General features: G+C 41.2%; 1 protein-coding gene across 6 annotated transcripts in view; it reads right to left on the bottom strand.

Annotated features, from left to right (window-relative positions):
- The window catches only part of TENM4 (teneurin transmembrane protein 4), a 1,723,986-nt gene that overhangs the window by 312,574 nt on the left and 1,389,671 nt on the right, over window positions 1-21,741 (bottom strand). For all 6 annotated transcript variants that reach the window (XM_082246029.1, XM_082246030.1, XM_082246031.1 and 3 more), the window contains 2 exons: window positions 12,834-12,932; window positions 8,135-8,370 (listed from right to left, as the gene is read on the bottom strand). In XM_082246029.1, the coding sequence (XP_082102155.1) occupies window positions 8,135-8,370; window positions 12,834-12,932 (335 nt within the window). The remainder of the gene's footprint in view (window positions 1-8,134; window positions 8,371-12,833; window positions 12,933-21,741) is intronic.

The raw sequence follows: 21,741 nt of genomic DNA, 5'->3' as shown, positions 1-21,741 counted from the left end.
GGCGGACCTGGATACACATCACTGAGCATGTGCAAAAGAACGGCAGCCATTTTTGATACTGGAATTCTATGCTGCTGTACCATGTAATATGCTGTGTTAGGGCTCTTTCACACGGGCGTTTCCGATCGGATCCGCCTGTCAGTTTTTTAGGCGGATCTGATGCCCCATTCAGCCCTATGGAGCAGTGGATGTCAGCGGAGACATGTCCGCTGACACCCGCTGCCATCCGCATCCGATCCTGTCCGTGAAAACCCTATTTTTCCATCCGTTCAGGGATCAGATCGGATGAGAGCGGACAGGCGGTCCGCTTTCATCCGATCCCCCATAGAGAGCAGCAGGAGCTGTGACACCTCCCTCTCCGCACTGCAAGCGGAGACGGAGCTGTCATCCGCCGGCTCAGCGGGGATCGGCAGATCGATCCCCGCTGAGCAGCATGGATCCACCTACGGAGGCGGACCGTGTGAAAGAGCCCTTACTTTGGAAATTTAAGATGTAGCATCCTCCTAGTTAGGTGTTTGGTAAAAGCATGTTATTGTTCTTCTGCTTATCAGGGAGCAGAATTTCTAGTTTTGCCTGTTACACGTGTCCAGGTGTGATTCACTTGGTCTGAGGGAGTGTCCCCACTGTATCCAATAGGGGAGCCTGTTGGACAGTGGAGGAAACCCAGCCAGTGACACACAGGTTTTTGTGGCTGTTCCAGTGGGAGGGCACTGCAGTGATGCACCCTTGGATTGGTCATAAAAGCTAAGGGCACATGTGACAGGGCGTCTTTGGTGGGAAGCCAGGTCCCAGGAGGAGGGTGACGGCTGTCTCTCCTCCTGTCAGAGCGGAAGTGGTCCCAGGCAGTCAGCCTAGTGGACCAGAAGTGTGGGGCTGAGCTGTGAGGTCCAGTGGAAACTGATAGTGGAGCAGTGGCAGAGATTCCTGCGAAAAACCGTGTCCTTGAGTACCAGGGAGCTTGCCAGGGGTCTGCCCAGGAAGGGGACCACTCCAGGGGGAGGCAGTGGACGAAAGCCAGCACACACAGTGGGTCAGAAAGGGGGGTGCCAAGATAGACCCTGAAGAGAAGCTTAAAGTGAAGCAGAAGCCTTGCCACACACACCGCAGATAGCTGTCCTCAAGTTGTGCATAGTTGCTAGTTGGAGTATCCCACTCATCCCTTCTTCCATCCCAGTTCCAAAATAAAATACAAAAAAAACAAAATCCCCTGGACTGTTCATTGACTGAGCCGGGGACTAAAAGCTATAAGTTCAATTGCCTGTTGCTATGGGTAACCCAGGGGAATCCAATCTCCCATGGGGGCAGTGCTACAAAGTGCTTTGACTTAACCACTTGCCGACCGCCGCACGACTATCTACGTCGGCGGTCAGCCCCTCACAGGCAAACTAACGTACGTTGCTTGCTTGTGAGGGTCTAGGGAGCGAGCGCGCGCCCCCGGAGGCGCGCTCCCGCGTGGTCACGTACCCCCCCGCGCGTGTGACCAGCGGACCCGATGTCCGCCGGCCACTCGGCGATCGGCGGGGGAGAGGGAGAATGTCAGGCAGCTTGTGTAAACAAGCCACCTGTCATTCTCCTCGCTGCAAAGACACTGATCACATGGATCTACTATGTAGATCCGTTGATCAGTGTCCTTACAGCTGAAGCCACAGCCAATCACAGTAGAAAGCACGCCCCTAGGGACACACACAGCCCCTCCCTCCCAAATAAAGTTAACCCCTTCACTACCAGTGTATTTTTACAGTAACAGTGCATATATATAGCACTGATTACTGTAGAAATGTCACTGATAACCCCAAAAGTGTCAAAAATGTCAGTCAAGGGTCCGATCTGTCCGCCGCAATGTCGCAGTACCGCAAAAAAAAAAATCGCAGATCGCCGCCATTACGCGTTAAAAAAAAAAAAACAACAAAAATGACAAAAATCTTTCCCTTTGTTAGGAAACGCGATAATTTTTGCGCAAACCAATCAAAATACGCTTTTTGCGATTTTTTTTACCAAACATAGGTAGCATAAAACAAATTGGCCGAAAATGTTAAAAAATTTTGATTTTTACATTTTTTTGGGGGGGAATTTCATATAAAAAAAATGTGAAAAATATTGCTATTTTTGCAAAATTGACGCACTATTTTTGTTTATAGCGCATGATCAAAAAATCGCACAGGTGATCAAATACCACCAAAAGAAAGCTCTGTTTGTGGGAAAAAAAGGACGCCAAATTCGTTTAGGTACAGCATCGCACGACCGCGCAATTGTCCGTTAAAGTCACGCAGTGCCGAATTGCAAAATACCCCCTGGTCGGAATGGGGGTAAAATCTTCCGGGGCTTAAGTGGTTAATAAATTCCTTTTTTATGGGTGGTTTTAGGCTATGTGGAGTTTCTATTTTGTCATATGTGCATCGGCCCTTCTGAGCGAATTTCCAGTAGTGCAGCGACTCCCTGCGAGTTATGGATGTATACGGTGACGAAGGATATCAAAATTCCTGGTGTCTTTGTGGATGAGGAGAGGCTGAAGAGAGCGCCCTTTCTCTGGTGGAATTTCACTATGTGCGTGTGAAAACTCTTACATGGAGGGAGGCAATTTTTTAGTAAGCCTTGTGTATGACCAATGACACCTGGGAGACCTTACAAGTGTTTGATAATGGCGGCCTGGGAGGAGCTCATTCTATTTCCTAGAGAGATGATCTAAACCACAGGTGTCAAACATGGCAGGTGTCTGTAAAGAACACAGAGATCTCGTGTTCCTTCTATTTAGGAACACTGGTCTCTGTGCTCATCCAGCAGGCCCATCCCCCACACAGTTAGAAAACACCCCCCTAGGGACACTTCTAACCTTTTGATCACCCCTGGTGTTAACCCCTTCCCTTCCAGTGTCATTAGTACAGTACCAGTGCATATTTTTAGCACTGATTACTGTAGTAATAAAAAAGGGGGGGGAGATTGGCGCAATCGGACGGCACGAGCTGCTGCGATAATCTGGATATGGGCAAAAAGCAGATGGCAGAGTCCAGTGGAATTGCTAACACTTTGATGGCTGCAGGCTTTGTAGGGTGAAGTAACCCTGTATGGATCCAAGACAAAGAGAGAGAGAAGACCAAGCGCCAATCTAAGTGTAGCAATAAAGTCAATTTAATAGCAATTTTTACGCTCGCTTGTGAGTAATATTCTTTTAAATTGCTATTAAATTGACTTTATTGCTACACTTAGATTGGCGCTTGGTCTTCTCTCTCTCTTTGTCTTGATTACTGTAGTAATGTCACTGCGCCCCCCCCCCCCCAAAAGTGTCAAAAGTGTCAGTAGGTGACCAATCTGTCCGCAGCAATGTCGCACTCCGCAAAAAAAAAAAAAATCGCTGATCGCTGCCATTACTAGTAAAAATATATAAATAAATAAAAATGACATACATATTTCCCCTAGTTTGTAGACGCGATAACTTTTGCGCAAACCAATCAATATACGCTTATTGAGATTTTTTTTTTTTTTACCAAAAATATGTATCCGAAAACAAATTGGCCTAAAATGGTGAAAAAATTTTGATTTTAAATTTTTTTTTTATTGGGAATGTTTTATAGCAGAAAGTAAAAAATAGTGTTTTTTTTTTTTTTTTTCAGAATGGTCGCTCTTTTTTTGTTTATAGCGCAAAAAATAAAAACATAAAAATCGCAGAGGTGATCAAATACCACCAAAAGAAAGCTCTATTTGTGGGGGAAAAAAATTACATCAATTTTAATTGGGTATTTAAAAGAAGCTCTCGCGCTCATTACAATGTGAAAATATAACAAATGGAAAATATTAACTAAAACTCCACTAAAAAATGCTGTAGTTGTATAAATATGCAAATTAAAATGAAGTCTAAATCCAGAAACACCAACTGCGCACACCCCGTGTAAGAGGTGAAAATTAACAATAAACTGATAATTAAAGCGGAGTTCCGGCCTCAAATACCTTTTATAACGAAAAATACCCCTATAATACTAATCCATCGCCATTTACAGAACCGCTGTTCTCATACTTACAAGGTGTATAGTATTGGATTTTAGTCAAAATCGTACTTTTAAAAATGCTGTCTGGGCGTGGCCATCTTGGATGTGGGCATCTGAAGCCGCAATGTAATCTGCAGTGTCCTTCTTCCTGATTCCAGTGAGTGTTCTGGGAGTTCTTCCCGATTCCAGCCTCCTGGGAGTGATGACAAACAGCTCCCAGGATGCAATGCAAAGGCGGAAGTGATGTCGGTGGCGGCGGCCACAGAGGGGGGAGAAGGAGGAAGTTCAATACAAAATGCCCTGAAAATAAGGTAAGGGACCCCCGAAAAAAAATTGAAAATGCCCAATTGTTGATCAGCACAGCGTGCACTCCAGGTACCACTAAAGTTGCAAAATAGACCGGAACTCCACTTTAACCACTTAAGCCCCGGCAGATTTTACCCCCTTTCTGACCAGGGCCTATTTTGCGATTCGGCACTGCGTGATTTTAACGGACAATTGCACGGTCGTGCGACGCTGTACCTAAACAAATTTGACGTTCTTTTTTCCCCACAAACAGAGCTTTGTTTTGGTGGTATTTTATCACCTGTGCGATTTTTTGATCATGCGCTATAAACAAAAAAAGAGCGTCAATTTTGCAAAAATAACAATATTTTTCAAAATTTTTATATGAAATTCCCCCCCAAAAAAATGTAAAAATCAAAATGTTTTAACATTTTCGGCCAATTTGTTTTATGCTACATATGTTTGGTAAAAAACAAAAAAAAAACAAAAACAAAAACAAAAACAAAAAAAAAAAAAAAAAAAAAAAAAAATCGCAAAAAGCGTATTTTGATTGGTTTGCGCAAAAGTTATCGCGTTTACTAACAAAGGGAAAGATTTTTGTCATTTTTGTTGTTTTTTTTTTTTAACGAGTAATGGCGGCAATCTGTGATTTTTTTTGCGGGACTGCGACATTGCGGCGGACAGATCGGACCCTTGACTGACATTTTTGACACTTTTGGTGTTACCAGTGACATTACTACAGTAATCAGTGCTTCACATATTCACTGTTACTGTAAAATGACACTGGCAGTGAAGGAGTTAACTGTATTGGAGAGGGAGGGGTTAAGTGTGTCCTAGGGGCGCGTTTCTAACTGTGATTGGCTGTGGCTACTAGTGTAAGAACAGAGATCAACGGTCCTACATAGTAGAACCGTCTGATCTCCATTCTTACACAGGGAAGAATGACAGGCGGCTTTGTTTACATCAGCCGCCTGCCTTTCTTCCGGGTGTAACGGACGATCGCGAGTGCCCGGCGGACATCGGGTCCGCCGGGCACACGCGCGGGGGGGGGGGGGGTCCGTGACCGTGCGGGAGGAGGAGCGTGCCTCCGGCGGCGCGCACTCGCTCCTTAGAGCCTCACAGGCTAGCGACGTAGCCCTACGTCGCTTTGCCTGTGAGGGGCTGACCGCCGCAGTAAATAGTCGTGCGGCGGTCGGCAAGCGGTTAAGTAAATCAATGTGCAATAGGAGAAAAATATTAATACATCAATAAATTGATAGGTACATCATTAATTGCACAATATAAAATTAATAAATATATTAATAATAAAAATTTGACCATATCATACAATTAAATTAATATGCATGAATATATAAGTATATAAATAAGTATATAAATAGTCCACAATCAATACCTTGTGCTTCAAAATTAATGATTTCACCATTCATCAATTTTGAAGCGCAAGATATTGATTGTGGACTATTTATACACTTATTTATATACTTATATATTCATGCATATTAATTGAATCGGATGATATGGTTACATTAATCACATTTTGATTATTAATATATTTATTAATTTTTTTATTGTGCATTTACTGATGTACCTATCAATTTATTGATTTATTGATATTTTTTTTTTTTTGCGCATTGATTTACTTAATTATCAGTTTATTGTTCATTTTCACCTGTTACACGGGGTGTCCGCAGTTGGCGTTTCTCGATTTACACTTCATTTTAATTGGGTGACCTGGCAATTGTCAGTTAAAGTAACACAGTGCCGTATCGCAAAAAATGGCCTGGTCATTAGCGGAGTAAAACCTTCCGGTCCAGAAGAGGTTAAGGTAAGAAAAAAAAAATAAAAATCTTCTGCCTTTAGAACAATTTAACATTTCTAGATGTTCCCTATAACATAGCAAATCTTCGTTTGTGGAGTTGGAGACCCCTTTAATTTTTTGGCCAGCATCCTACTAATGACAGCGATTTGGGTATGCTTGTAGAAAGTCAGGTAAGTAATAAGCGAACTTGGCAGTCATCTTGATAAATGCCCTTACAAGATGTGAGAGTTTGTCTAACACAATTTGTAGCTCTTCAAGCAGAAGTGAAAAGGATGGAGTATATCAATATCGACAACTGTGTCTTTAGGAAACTGTCTCTATATCGCTTTGGTGGCAGGACGTAAGAAATAATTACTCACTCAAAGGTTATTCATAATTTTTAAATGAGTTAATTAGTAAACCCAGCCAACTCTCCTTATTGCAGTAATTAATAATTGATTATGCAATAAATTAAACACAATTTTTCATCAAAATCTAATTAAATATCTTTTTTCCCTCTTGTTGATGAGATCAGATAGACTCTTTTTGTTAAATATGTTTGTGCGGAGCTGAACGGATTAATTTGAATTTTAATCATTCATGGCTTCTTTAGAAGTGAGTCATTATGGTTAGTAATTATAGTGGTTAAACTTGACCAGAATTAACAGTCGTCTCAACGGTTATCATAGGTCACTGCTTTAAGGTCATACACTTACGTAATAATGTACCTGTTGAACACAAACAATAGATCCGCCATTTTGGTTTAGAGGATACAACCTATTTGTTTACTAGCAAGTAGTTACTAGTCCATGAGGCATTTTGTGTGGAAAAAGCATGGGATCTTTAGGCTACATTTGATGAATGGATAGGCTATGTCCTCAATGATACCCTTCATGAACAGGTGTAGTCATTAGATGGATCACCAGTGGATCTAAGTGGATAGATAAGCTGCATTCCTAATAACATCTCTATTGTCTTGTGAATTGATGAGCTGCATTTTCTAGTGGTCTCTAGTGAATGGATGGGCTGCATTCTCAGTGATGTCACTGGTCTCTAGTGAATGGATGGGCTGCATTCTCAGTGATGTCACTGGTCTCTAGTGAATGGATGGGCTGCATTCTCAGTGATGTCACTGGTCTCTAGTGAATGGATGGGCTGCATCTTCAGTGATGTCACTGGTCTCTAGTGAATGGATGGGCTGCATTCTCAGTGATATCACTGGTCTCTAGTGAATGGATGGGCTGCATTCTCAGTGATGTCACTGGTCTCTAGTGAATGGATAGGGCTGCATTCTCAGTGATGTCACTGGTCTCTAGTGAATGGATAGGCTGCATTCTCAGTGATGTCACTGGCCTCTAGTGAATGGATGGGCTGCATTCTCAGTGATGTCACTGGCCTCTAGTGAATGGATGGGCTGCATTCTCAGTGATGTCACTGGTCTCTAGTGAATGGATGGGCTGCATTCTCAGTGATGTCACTGGTCTCTAGTGAATGGATAGGGCTGCATTCTCAGTGATGTCACTGGTCTCTAGTGAATGGATAGGCTGCATTCTCAGTGATGTCACTGGCCTCTAGTGAATGGATGGGCTGCATTCTAAGTGATGTCACCGGTCTCTAGTGGATGGATAGGCTACATTCTCAGTGATGTCACTGGTCTGTAGTGGATGGATAGGCTACATTCTCAGTGATGTCACTGGTTTGTAGTGGATGGATAGGCTACGTTCTCAGTGATGTCACTGGTCTGTAGTGGATGGATAGGCTACATTCTCAGTGATGTCACTGGTCTGTAGTGGATGGATAGGCTACATTCTCAGTGATGTCACTGGTCTGTAGTGGACGGATAGGCTACATTTTCAGTGATGTCACTGGTCTGTAGAGGATCCATAGGCAGCATTGCTCAGTGATGTCACTGGTTTCTAGAGAAAGAAAAGGCTTCTTTCTCAATGATGCCGCTGGTTTCTGCAAACTAAAAAGACTAAATCCATAAACAACAATTCAGCACACAACAGATGGTTTCTGTTTTGCATAAAACATGACTTCTAGAGGAGAACAGTAAAGATTAGGCACTTACCAATGAAATAGGCCAGGAGGATCACCAGTGTGACAGAGATAATGATAGCACTTAGTGCCGCGCATTTCCAGTTGCAATATTTATACGGCTTCTGCAGGTTAAAGGCAGGTCTGGAGAAAGTGCTTCGTGGGAGCGGCCGGGGAGGCGGGGAGTACACAGTGCTGGAGGTCAGGGGATATCCTGGAGATGTTGTACAAAACAAAGGAGACGTGCCTCCCGGTTTAAAGAGGAAGTGCCTGTGAGGAAGAAGGAAAAGCTCATCAGATACTGACCTGGCTGATGGCTTGGTAATAAGGTACCGCAATGGGGTATCCCTCAACCCTCATGCACAATAAATATATGTATGTTAGGCTCCTTCACTTCTACAATTATAGAAACACAATTCACCAACTTTACACAATTTTATCAGGTTATCTGTCAATTTTGTTTGAAAAGAAATTAAAATGTAAACAAAGCTGTGTTGGAGTCCCCATACCCCAAGCTTCCACTCATAGGTAGAAATCCACTGGTATTCCAAATATAGGACACATTAAAATGCTACATCAACCGATAGATGATAGGTAAAAAGCTCTATGTAAAAAAGTGACTACTGAAGAAGGAACAGACAAAACCATAAAGACCAACTTCAGATAACTCTCCACAAGGTTTAGGTGTGTAATATTTCAGTTAATACAGGAAATCTGTTGTAGAAGGGGGCTTGGGAATGCCCACATCCCTAATGACTGTACAAAAGAAAAAGAAGAACCCCCTAGGTGGGATTTTAATGGGCAAAAATTAATTAAAGTGTATATTTAAAAAAAGTAATATTTATTGAATGTATCCTGGTTAAAACCAATGTAGAAAAATAGTTGTTTGCTATAGGACTGCATTCTTTGTATGTTTTAAGCCAACACATTATACATGAAAACCACATAGTTCTGTCAATTGTTGGATCTGGGTGACAGAAGAAACACCCAACGGGTTTCAAAATATTTTTTTCTACAATTTTCTTCAGGGGTATATATGGTTAACAGAGTTTATATTTCTATAACAGAAAATAATTATCATTAAGTACTCAGAACATATGAAAGCAATATAGACATTACAGAATATTACCCAGAGATACTGACCAGCAGGGAACATATACAGTGGTATGACAAACTGCAAGTTCTAAAAACAAAAGCGTTGTAATGGTTGCCAGCTAATAGCTATCCACCAATAAGAGGGGAAGCGACGCTTGAACGTCCACTCCTAGACCACTGAGGACCACTGAAGGCTGCCCTCAGTGGTCTAGGATCTGACGTCAAAGCGTTGCTTCCCCTCTTATTGGTTGATAGCCATTAGCTGACAATTACAACGCTCTTTTGTTTTTAGAACTTGCAGTCCATCATACCACTGTATATATTCCCTGTGGTCAGTATCTCTGGGTAATATTCTGTAATGTCTATTTTGCTTTCATATGTCTGAGTACTTAATGATATTTTCTGTTATAGAAATATATACTCTGTTAACCATATACACCCCTGAAGAAACACAGAAATCGGAGTTATATCAGCGCAAATGGATGTAAATGTTGAATGGAAGCAGCTGTACTCTCAGGTCAAAGAACAAATCCTGTATCAAAATATATATGCAAAATAGAGCAGCGCTAACAAAATTATGAAGAAAGAACAGCTTCTATGGTGAAAAAAAAGAAATAATGATAGTCCATGCAATTCCCATTGGGAGATGACACGCGTCCGGGGGGGAAGGCGGAGCTACTGACGTCACCCGCTGCTGTTTGGAAATTCTGGCGAGGTTGCCTGCAGGACCCGCCTGACATCGCTGTACACTACATGCTGTTTTTTAACCACTAACCAAGTAAGAGGCTGTCTATCTCTGTGCTGTATCAATAAAAGTTTGTCAGTATCACACTATGGGCTTGCCCGCTCTTATGTTCCCTATTGCATGGTGCTGAGAGGAGTTGCCGTCCAGTGCTCATCCAGGGATACTGTTGGCTGTGTGGCTACGGAGTAAGGCTGATCCATTGGGTCTGTTCTGTTAAGGATCGTTCCTTGATTGCCCGGATGTTATATGCTTATGACAAACAGGTTTAAGGTGAGAGGCCATTTCAGAAGGTGGTGGTCGTGAGTGCACTAGGGCACCTGTGTCTTCTACCCAGGATTGTGTGTCACCTTTTCCTCACGGGAATTGCATGGACTATCATTATTTCTTTTTTTCACCATAGAAGCTGTTCTTTCTTCATAATTTTGTTAGCGCTGCTCTATTTTGCATATACACCCCTGAAGAAGATTGTAGAAAAAAAATTTGAAACGCGTAGGGTGTTTCTTCTGTCATCCAGATCCAAAAATTTACAGAACTATGTGGTTTTTATGTATAATGTGTTTGCTATAGGACTGCATTCTTTGTATGTTTGAAGCTAAACATTATTTTTCTACATTGGATTTAACCAGGATACATTCAATAAGTATTACTTTTTTATACATAACCTTTCATTTCTTTTTGCCTATTAAAATCCCATCTAGAGGGCTCTTTTTTTCTTTTGTAATATTTCAGTTTTCTCACAGCCTTAGGACTGTAGAGTCAAGACTTTCTACGGAGGTCTCTAGAGGTCTCCTTTGCAATATTTCGGGAACCATGTCTTTAGGGTAACCAAAAACAATGACAAAACAGCTCTAGGGTCCCAGGCCAATGATGACCTACCATATACAGTATAATCAAAAAGGTTCAAAACGGTGTCTTCTGTAAAAACCCAAACAGAAGGAAAATGACATGGTCCCAATGTGTTTCTACCCTTAGGGGAGAGGACTCCAGAAACATTGAAGACAATCATTCCAACAAACTATAGTGGTAACACAGAGCATGCAACATTGTAAACTAATGTGAAAGAAGAACTACTTTTTCCAAACGGTGTAAATTGAATTAAAGAAAAGTTAAAATAAGTATTGAAACGGAAATTAAATTACTTCAATCAACATCAGATCGAAAAAAACAAGCCGAGTGTAGCTATCGAACCTTCTAGGAATCCTTTCAGCCTACATGGATTGAGGAACGGTATTGTCCTTCTGGAGAAAATAAGTATATTTTGCCAATTACTGTATGTGGCTAGAATAATATTTGTCACTATTCTGATATTCTTATATATTATATTCTTTCATTTATCAAATCTTTAAAATGTAAACCAATGTAAGCAACTTGATGTAAATAGCAAAGGAAGGACAGCTATACTCAGTAGTGATGTTAATTGAATAATTTATAGTATGGAAAGTAATTGTATAGACATTTAAGAATAGAATTGCAAGTTGAGTTTAGAACTGTTCAAAATTTGCTTGAGCCACATAAGGGTCCTTTAAGAAGTTGAGCCTTACCGTCCAAAATGAGCACGATGGAAGTCTCACCAGAACATTTGCTGGCACTGCTGGGTGTTAACAATATTTGTGCTTTCTATGCATGTTTTTGTTAGAAAGTTCCTCTATCAGTTTGTTCACTTTTTGCAAATAATAAATGCACCCATTTTAATTAAAAAAAAAAATGTGGATTTATTATTTTTTTGCATTGGAACCTGCAGACTATTCCACCAGCTTCAGTTAAGGGACTGGAGGAAGTATCAATGGACTACAACTGCAGGGATGTTACTGCCGCAGTGTGAGTGACATGGCTGTGAAAGCGAAGTGATGCACAGCCATGCCAAATTAAACCCTGAGCACATAACTGCCCTAAATGTAGGTACCACTTGGTGCACCTTCCAGCCCAGTCCAGCCGCACTAACTGTAAGCTTTTCATAGAGTTTGACAGGTTGCTGGCAAACAAGGCTAGACAGTGCATTTATGCCCTGTGGCTAAATTCCAAAGCCTCAAGCATCAGGGTTAAATGTCCAGTGTGCATGGGTCCTTAGGCTGCATGTACTGTGAAGTAATTCAATTTAAAAGATTCACAGACCCTAAAGTTAGTTGCTAAAGCCTAAGACACCTGCAGTGGCTGTGAAAAAATGCTCTCTATAAAAAAGGTAAAAAAGAAAAAAAAATCTCAGTGGCTGTGTTGTGAGATTTGAAGATAAATTTCTCCACAATGTCTATAGCTACTGAGGCTTGTTATAAAGTACTTTTACTGCCCCTCTCAGAATATCTAAAATCATTTAGTTTACATAGCCCAGAGACAGGCTCACTTTAACCCATTTGGCTCAGTACTCTCTCAGACCTGGAGTTTTATAGTCAGTTGGTAGTAATGTGAGATGTCTTCTCTTTGAGGTCCTTACACCTGTACCTTGTAGCCTGTAAGTTATGCGGTTTCTTGAACAGTACCTTGTTTCTAAAATTTTTGGCTCTGCAGTGTACCAATAAAAAGTATGAAATATAAAAGCACATGGCGGCTCATTACCGAAATGGGTGAAATATGAATCATCTGCCTCAATCTACAGTAACCAATCAAATTTGAACCTGTATTGGTAGACAAATGAGGATACAAAATTTGAATCCTCTTGGCTATATTAAGGTGATTGAGATAATCCTTTTTTTTACACATGGTGATGAAAAGAGTGTACAAATATCCACCAAGTACAGTCACATATACAGTCCCATATTGTTGATTCATCAGGGCTGGCTGTGTGTGGCATCACCCGGCAGTGTCAGAACCTGGTAAGTGCAGTGAGTAGAGAGGAAGGATAGGTGAGGTGGTGAGGTTCATGCAAAATGGCAGACAATCAATAGGATGTGTCACATACCCATCATTGTAAGCACCGTCATGTCGGGAGGTGGGGAGGATGTCCATTTCAATAAAGTTGTCCTGCAATGTCTCTAGGAATGGCTGCTTTGCTATGTTTCTACACACAGATGGAGACATGAATGAAGGCCGTGAGTCATGCATGAAGTGACTTCTTAAATGCACCCAGTGGGCTTATAGAGTCAACATCATCAAAATACACATTTTTAAAGTTTTGCGTGTAAAACTAAATATAGATTTTATTATTTTTTTCTTCCTCCATTAATACTGATGTCATACTGCTTACCTATAAGGAACCCTTCACTTAAACAGAGGTTGCATTGTTGACCTCTCCTTCTGAAAACATTACTGGCTTTCTGGCATAAAAAAATTGCACCACTGACCGAGAACAAGCATAGAAAAAGGAACTTATGACTGTTCTCTGATCTTCACAATCTGCACACTTGTTGCAAGTCAGAGACTCAAGGTGTTGGAGTCAGGCAACTAGTATTTTCAGAAGGAGGTCAGCAATGACAGGCCTTCGAAAATATTGCCCTTGTCAATAAGGTTCAATAAGGTAGTGAGTCAGTCAACAGTAAGTGAAGTTAATTATTCTTGAGACAAACATAGATCAATGCTCAGACAAAAAGGTTAAAAAATAAATAAAAAGAAGAACCAAAAAGGGGCAGACTCGATGAACCACTTGGTCTTTTTCTGCCTTCAGTCTTATATATTTCAAAGCTTAATCAGTTTAAGATTCTGCACCCTCTAGTGGATTCTTAACATAAACATATGAAGATATACCGCTTAAACTAATGACAACTGAAAAGCCAAGTGCCGTCTCTCATGGCCATATTGAGGTTGATTGATATCTCCATGTTGAGGTTTCAGAAGAGCTCAATGGATTCTACGAATGGACACATGAAGATGTCACCTAAACCAGTGAACACTGAAATCAGTGCGGTCATTCATGGCCATTGCGGGGCTGGTTGAGATCTCCATGTTGAGGTTTCAGAAAGACTCAAAATATTCTCCGCATTGATACATGAAAATGTCACCCAAACCAGTGACAACTGAAAAGCCAAGAGTGGCCAAGCCGTAGTTAGGTAATGTCTCCCTGTTGAGGTCTCGGAGGGCTTAAACCTTTTCCAAACTCACTCAAAAAGTAGAAACCCAAAGACCAAGTGTGTGAAAACATTATGGCTTTTGTTACCCAAAGCAATCAACACTGGGAGAATGAAAGTCACACTTGGACTCTTCATCATTCAGGCAATTTAATAAAGCAAAAGACTTTATCTATGTAAGGCTGAGCTGCTACTGGCAGCATCCAATCACAACACATTCAGGAAAGAAAGTTGAATGTGAAGCTCTGAATGGTCTGCAGCAATCGGTTGCCATCTCATTTAACAAGTTCCTGGTGGATATTTGTGGCACTGCAGTGGTTTTGCGGAATTCCTATTCCAATTTCGATTCTTTCCTTATTCAAAACCCAGAAGTGACCAAAAAAAAAAGAGAATTGCAGAATACAGCAGAAAATAGGTTGCTCGCAATCTATTGGAGACAAAAAAAAGGTAGCCTAGTCTAGGTTCACTTTAAAGTCGAACTACAGGCAAAACTTTTTTTTTATATTTGGATAGAGCAAGGGGGAGTTATAACAAACGTAATATTTTTCTACGCCATCGGTGTCCCATTGTGGAAATTTACCTTCACTTCCTAAACCAGTGTTTCTCAACTCCAGGCCTCAGGGCACACTAACAGGCCAGGTTTGCAAGAAAGCTGAAATACATCACAGGTGATAGAATTTGCTGCTCAGTGATTGCAGTATTCTAGTCTGCATCTCTCCAAGGTAATACTTAAAATATGGCCTGTTAGTGTGCCCTGAGGACCGAAGTTGAGAAACACTGTCCTAAACCATAGGGAGTAGAGCTGCACGATTAATCGTAACAGAATCGAGATCGCGATTCACTCCCCCTGACGATCTTAACATGACACTTGCTCGATTCTTTACATAGCTATGAGGGAGCAGCTGTCAAAAAAAAAAAAAAAGCCTCCCGCAAAAGCCTATCAGCATTAGTCTCCCACTGAACTGTAAATGATTACATTGTATCTTTTCTTTCCCTCTGCCGGAGGAAGGAAGTTTAACCTCTTAAAGACTAAACCTTTTTCCTACACTTGTTGCTTGCAAGTTAAATCAGTTTATTTTTCCTAGAAAAGTACTTAGAACACCCAAACATTTATATATTTTTTTTTTTAGCAGAGACCCTGCAGAATAAAATGGTGATTGTTGTAAATTTTTATGTCACACTTTAATGAATAAAAAAAAAACAAAACCGTAAAGTTATCCCAATTTTTTTTATAATGTAAAAGATGTTACACAGAGAATCGTGAGAGAATCGTGATCTTTATTCCAAGCAAAAAAATTGTGATTCTCATTTTGGCCAGAATCATGCAGCTCTAATAGGGAGTGAGAGGAAATCCTGGGGACCCCCAGGTCACCAGAACTAGTAACCCCATTGGAAGATTCCCTCTCTATTGCTTTTCTGGGGACATCCCAAAAATATGGGATTTTCTTTTACTTTTAATGATAATGGTAAACAGGACAAATAGAAAGGATGAATCTCCTTAATAGGGGCACATACAGCGATAAAAACTGAGAGGTGCTCTAATTCTTCTCCACTATGTCCAAAACTAAAAAAAAAAAAAAGTTTTGCCTTTAGTTTTAACTTTAATGCTCAAAAGAGCAAAATTTATGAAAACGAAATCTGGATTCTGGTTGCGGAGGGTTTAAAAACATCACTGTTTTTTTTTTAATAAAAAAAAGTTAAAAAAAAAAAAAAATATATATATATATATATATATATATATATATATATATATAATTCTGACTCCAAATCTCAATCCTAAGGTTTCAATGTCACAAAATAAAAGTTGGGCCAAAAAAAAAAAAATTATAATAAATTATGGAGTAACTTATAGTAAGGAGAGTGGCTTGAATCCTCACACAGCAATCAGTTTGCCTTCCTTCTTTGGCAACAGTAAATTAAAAAAAAAAAGCCTTGTTAGGTTAGTAGAGCAAATTTTCCATGCATGATGCTATTTGTAGTCTTGCGGTATCTAAATCAAAACCTGGCAGCATTCCCAAAATGTAAGATAACCAGTGTCTATGGTGGTCCTCTTATATTTAATTTTACACATCATTTAAAAATATATTCTGATGATAACTGTGCTTGCTTTGTGCATGAGGTTAGAATGGCATGTTCCATAATAGCGATGGAGGATTTATACACACAAGTCATTTCATTTACCTGTAACACTGTTCCCAGCATTTCATAAGGAGACATTGACACAACAATAAAAATCAATCCCTGTGAAGGACATTTGTTTCTAAACTGGTAGAAAGAAAAAGGGTGCATTTGTGGACTGTAGGACACAATGGTGGAGTGGTGGACAGGGTAAGGTTTTTAGAGGCAGCTATCTTTCAACTGGGGTAACCTTGGGGTCTCTGGTTGTTATTTAGGGGAGCATTTCCCTAAAGATTCCCAAGCTCTGTAGGTAAGGGTCCCGTGACGGTTCAACTTATGAGGGCTGGACCCAATGGTGGGCAAGGTTTGGTAAGGGTTGAATTCCAAATTTTGGAGGCAGCTATCCTTCAACTGGGGTAACCTTGGGGTCTCTGGTTGTTATTTAGGGGAGCATTTCCCTAAAGATTCCCAAGCTCTGGTAAGGGTCCTGTGACGGTTCAACTTATGAGGGCTGGACCCAATGGTGGGCAAGGTTTGGTAAGGGTTGAATTCCAAATTTTGGAGGCAGCTATCCTTCAACTGGGGTAACCTTGGGGTCTCTGGTTGTTATTTAGGGGAGCATTTCCCTAAAGATTCCCAAGCTCTGGTAAGGGTCCTGTGACGGTTCAACTTATGAGGGCTGGACCCAATGGTGGGCAAGGTTTGGTAAGGGTTGAATTTCAAATTTTGGAGGCAGCTATCCTTCAACTGGGGTAACCTTGGGGTCTCTGGTTGTTATTTAGGGGAGCATTTCCCTAAAGATTCCAAAACTCTGGTAAGGGTCCCTTGACGGTTCAACTTATGAGGGCTGGACCCAATGGTGGGCAAGGTTTGGTAAGGGATGAATTCCAAATTTTGGAGGCAGCTATCCTTCAACTGGAGTAACCTTGGGGTCTCTGGTTATTATTTAGGGGAGCATTTACCTAAAGATTCCCAAACTCTGGTAAGGGTCCCTTGACGGTTCAACTTATGAGGGCTGGACCCAATGGTTTGGAGTTGAAATTTTGGAGGCAGCTCTCTATCAACCAGGGTAACTTTAGGGTGCTTTGAAAAGTCTAAAGAGTATAAAAAGAGAAAAATAAGAGGATATAAAGTGCACTGATTCAGGTCACCAATTTATAAAACTTTTATTTTACATTTTGTTGTCCCGTGTTTCCTTAATTTAGTACCAGCATCTAATCCCTGATGAAGGGCTTAGATTCTGGCACTCAACTCAATCAGGGGGACCTTGGGTTGCTTGGAGAAGTCTAAAGAGTATAAAAAGAGTAAAATAAAAAGGATATAAAGTATACTGATTCCGATCACTGCTTTATATCTTTTCTTTTACATTTTGTTGGCCAGTATTCTCTTCATTTAGTGGCAGCATCTAAGCCCTAATGAAGGGGAAGTTTGAGCCCCCTGAACATGTGGTCTTTTTCTTCGAACTTCTTCTCAAGTGCAAGACTTACTTGATTTGCATTCGATTTGTGGCACGGTCATCCTTTTTATACCGTTTTCTAAACTTTTTATACTTTAATAAACTTTTTTTTTTTTTTTTTAATTGCAGGTAGAAGCGCTCCAAGTGCCCGCAGAGCTACTAATTTTATTGTTAAATAGATGAATGAAATAAGCTTCACTGTTGTCGCTTCCTGTGTGAATGAGCCACTCCAGGAAACAAGACACATTATTCTGTAAACTCTTAACATTATTCAGAAATAATCTTTAGAATTTGAATACAGGCTGTTGAATCAGCGCAAACTAAGGACAAAATAAAAGACTGAGCAACTTATTGTTTTTTTGTTTTGTTTTTTTTCGCAGCAGTTGAACAGCGTGGATGGTGACTGCACTGTCTTCTCCATTGTAACTAGGTATAATATAGACATGCATCAGATTATTCTGTAAAATTAAAACTGTCGCCGGCCTGTGCATATGCAGGGAAGACGCAAAATCTTGAGCAGTGCTTCTCACCTTCCAGCCCTACTTGTTAGCCCTTTAATTGGGCCAAGCCCAAACAAAGTGGACATATGCATAGAACTATAGCTGCAGGTGGATCTGGACCTACTGATAGTTTTATATATCACTATGAAGGAGCAAGCCCAGGCTGCATATGTAATATACAAATATGCATAGATGATTATAAACTAAATGCAGGGAAAAAAAAAAAACATTTTAAAACATTTAGGTTTATCTAAAGCCAAAATGTTTTCAAATTTTTCAATAGTATAGTGAAAATTAAACTCCCCCTTTTTTTTTTGGGGGGGGGGTCCAATTGGGGAGATTTTTCTATATCTTCTGCCCCAGAGAAATGTATTTCTTGTCCCAAGTCATGAATAGCTCTCCTTCAAAGTGAGAACATCTTCCTTACTTCCTGCTCTGGTGACAACCCTAAGTGTCCAGACTCCGCTTTGCTCAGCAGGGGGATCGATCCGCTGAGAAGGTGGATGACAGGTCCATCTCTGCACTCCTGTCAGAGCCCCTCTCTCCTCTATGGGGAGATTGAATGAAAACGGACCTCTTGTATGTTTTCGTTTGATCCCATCTGCCAGACGGATGGAAAATAGGGTTACCATCCCTGTGGATTTCACAGACCGGATCGGATGAGATAGCAGAGGGTGTCCGCGGACATGTCACCGCTGACATTAACTGCCCCATAGGGTTGAATGGAGCATCCGATCAGGTCCGCCTGAAAAAACTGACAGGCAGACCTGAACGAAAAGTCAGTGTGAGAAAGGGGCCTCACACTTTGGATTTGCAACCCCTGTTTGTCTCAGTGGTAAAGGTCACCAAGACAAATAGTAAGGGTAAATCTCCCCAGTGGGGACCAGAGAGCAATAAAAACTCTGGACATACATGAATGAAGATTTATACGACTTATCAGTAGTTAATTATTTAAAGACGTAAATCAGATTCAAACTGGGTGTAGTAGTTGTTGTGAGGCCACGCTTGAGGTACCCTTTAACTAGGGGACCCAAAGTTCCAATGAGAGTACCAAAGATATGTCTAAATATAAGCAATTTCTTGTAAAAATTCATTATGAATTATATCAATATAATCATTTTCTATAAACAATTTCTGATTATAAAAAAAAAATCTGAGTTTTATTTATACTTCAAATTTTAATTGACCAATATAGGAATTTATATTTTTTTATCACCACTTCTGTATCTGTTCTGTAGCCATGAGGAAGGCAAAGATCTTTCAGCCCCTGAAATGCGTTGCCAGTTTTATGTTTCCTTAATATGAACTAGCACCAACAATTTAAAGATAGTTAGACCTTTTACACCGCTATACTCTTGACAGGGATTCTATTTTTTTTTTTGCCCACGCATTTAAAAAACTCCAAAAACAGTTTTGGCTTTAGAAACACTAACACAGTAAAGCAGGTCATATAAGGAATTTTGGCCAAAGTTTGCTCCATGTATGGACCTTCCAGTTCATTAGAAGTCGATTTATTGATTGACTCTCACAAACCGGCAAATTGGCATTTTTCGCTCAATCAGCTACATGGGGGCCCCATGAAAGTTTTGCATTACATCATACATGCCAACTGTCCCGGATTTGCTGGGCCAGTCAAGCTTTTTACCAAGCTTTCCGAGGATGGCCTTGTCCTGAGTAGTGTTCTGGAACCTGTGCTGTGCCCTCTTGATCCCAGTATTGTGCCTTCCTGACCCCATCATTTACTGGTGCCTATTTACCTCCATCCCTGTACTATGCCCTTTGTGTGGATTAGTCTTTGATTTATGGAATGCTTATTTGGTTTAAAATCAGTGTACAGAAGCCAACCTCATATTACCTGAGCCCCATTTTGATTCAGCAATGTTGCACTAGAGTCTCGGCTGCCCGAGACTCTCCCTCCTCATTGGCTGAGACAGCAGCAGGAGGACATTGGCTCCCGCTGCTGTCAATTAAAGTCAGTGAGCCATTTAGGAGAGGGGGCAGGGTCAAACTGCAGCTCTGCTTCTGAATCGACACACCAAGCAGTGGCGCGGGTGCCCCCATAGAAAGCTGCTTGCTGTGGGGGCACTCGGTAGAAGGGAGGGGCCTGGAGCGCCGGTGGGGGGACCCGAGAAGAGGAGGATCTGGGCTGCTCTGTGCAGTTGGTTTTGCACAGAGCAGGTAAGAGCCGGTTCACACTGAGGCGACAACTCCTTACTACTTCGGGGGCGACTTGTGCATTAAATTGCACCACGACTTCGGAGCGACTTGCAGGGACTTCACATAATGGTAAAGTCTATGCAAGTCGCTCTGAGGTCGCCCCGAAATAGTACAGGACCCTTTTTCTAAGTCGAAGCGACTTGTGTCGCTCCTATTAGAACGGGTCCTGTAGCGGTCAATGGACCGCGAGGGAGCGCGACTTGTCAGGCTGACAAGTCGCGCTAATGTGAACCGGCTCTAAGTATAATATGTTTGTTTGTTTTAAATGAAAACAAAATTAGACTTTAGTATCACTTTATTTCTATCAACTATTTATAATTTAATTCTTGAGAGTAGGTGCATAAATTGGAGCAGGCTGGTAGGGGCCCAGTGCATTATTTTGACCAGGGACCCATGATGCTATTAAGACGGCCCTGGATGGGGGTGAATTGGTACAGGAAAAAACTTTACCATGAATGACCAGCCTAAAATTCTTTCCATCCAGTAGATAACTGTCACATAAAACTGAGTTTTCCTTAAAGTGAAAAACCTACAAATCTATAGGACAATTATAAAAATATGAAACTGAGAGAAGGAACAACAAAATTTACTATCCGGTAAGGCTGGGTTCACACGAATGTGAATTGGATGTGGGTTTCTCCGCATCCAAATTGCATGACATGAGAGTGTGACCGGCTCACAGTGAAGCCCATTCACACAGCTCCGGGGTGGCCGCGGAGCGCACTGCATCTCTGGCTCCATTTCAGGTCTGAATTCAGGCAGAAATTCGGACCTGAAAAGGTGAACGGGGACGCACCGGACCCCCTGCTATGACCCGCGCCGCAGATAGTATGAACCCGGCCTTAATGATAGAACACCCCCCCCCCCCCCCCAAAGTGTACTCATTGAAAAAGTGCTTTAGCTCCCATTAAAAAAAAAGAAAAAAAAAAACACAATAAATCACATGCTGGCTAGTTGATACCTGCCTTGTAGAGGTTGAGTTGTTCACAATCTCTAAAAAGTGCGGTTTCCAATATAGTTTTTTTTATGGGTCAGTGCTTTCCAAGTAGAAGACAGCTGGGATAGAAAAATTCCCATTCCCCTTATTGCATGAAAACAGAGATTTTGATAAAAAGGTGTGGGGCGGGGGTTGGGGGGCTCGACAGGGCAAGGGAGGGCATGAAATCGGGGGAAATCAGTGTACTTCATCAAACGGTTTTGTTGTGCATGCAAAGTATTATACAATCCTACTACAAATGTTATGGGGCAGCAAAAACTGCTGAAATCAATAACCAATTATAAGTGAGGCATCAGTAAACTGTATTTTAAATGCAACAATCTTACAGGCAAATAAATACACCATTAACGCAGTCTGGACTAGTTTTTACCCACAATCCTTCATAAACCAAGAAAAACAAGCTTGGGGCTGGTGGTGACCATGGGAATTTTTGGTTTCCTTCTGACATCAGTCCGAGAAGCGGAATTTTGAATTACACTTTAAGAACCAACCTCTAACTGATCTCTCCTATCCATGTG

This window comes from Pelophylax lessonae, assembly GCF_965119305.1.
Source record: "Pelophylax lessonae genome assembly, chromosome: 2".
Classification (NCBI taxonomy): domain Eukaryota; kingdom Metazoa; phylum Chordata; class Amphibia; order Anura; family Ranidae; genus Pelophylax; species Pelophylax lessonae.
Note: the sequence above shows the minus strand (reverse complement) of the source record. Positions and strands in the feature narration are given on the sequence as shown.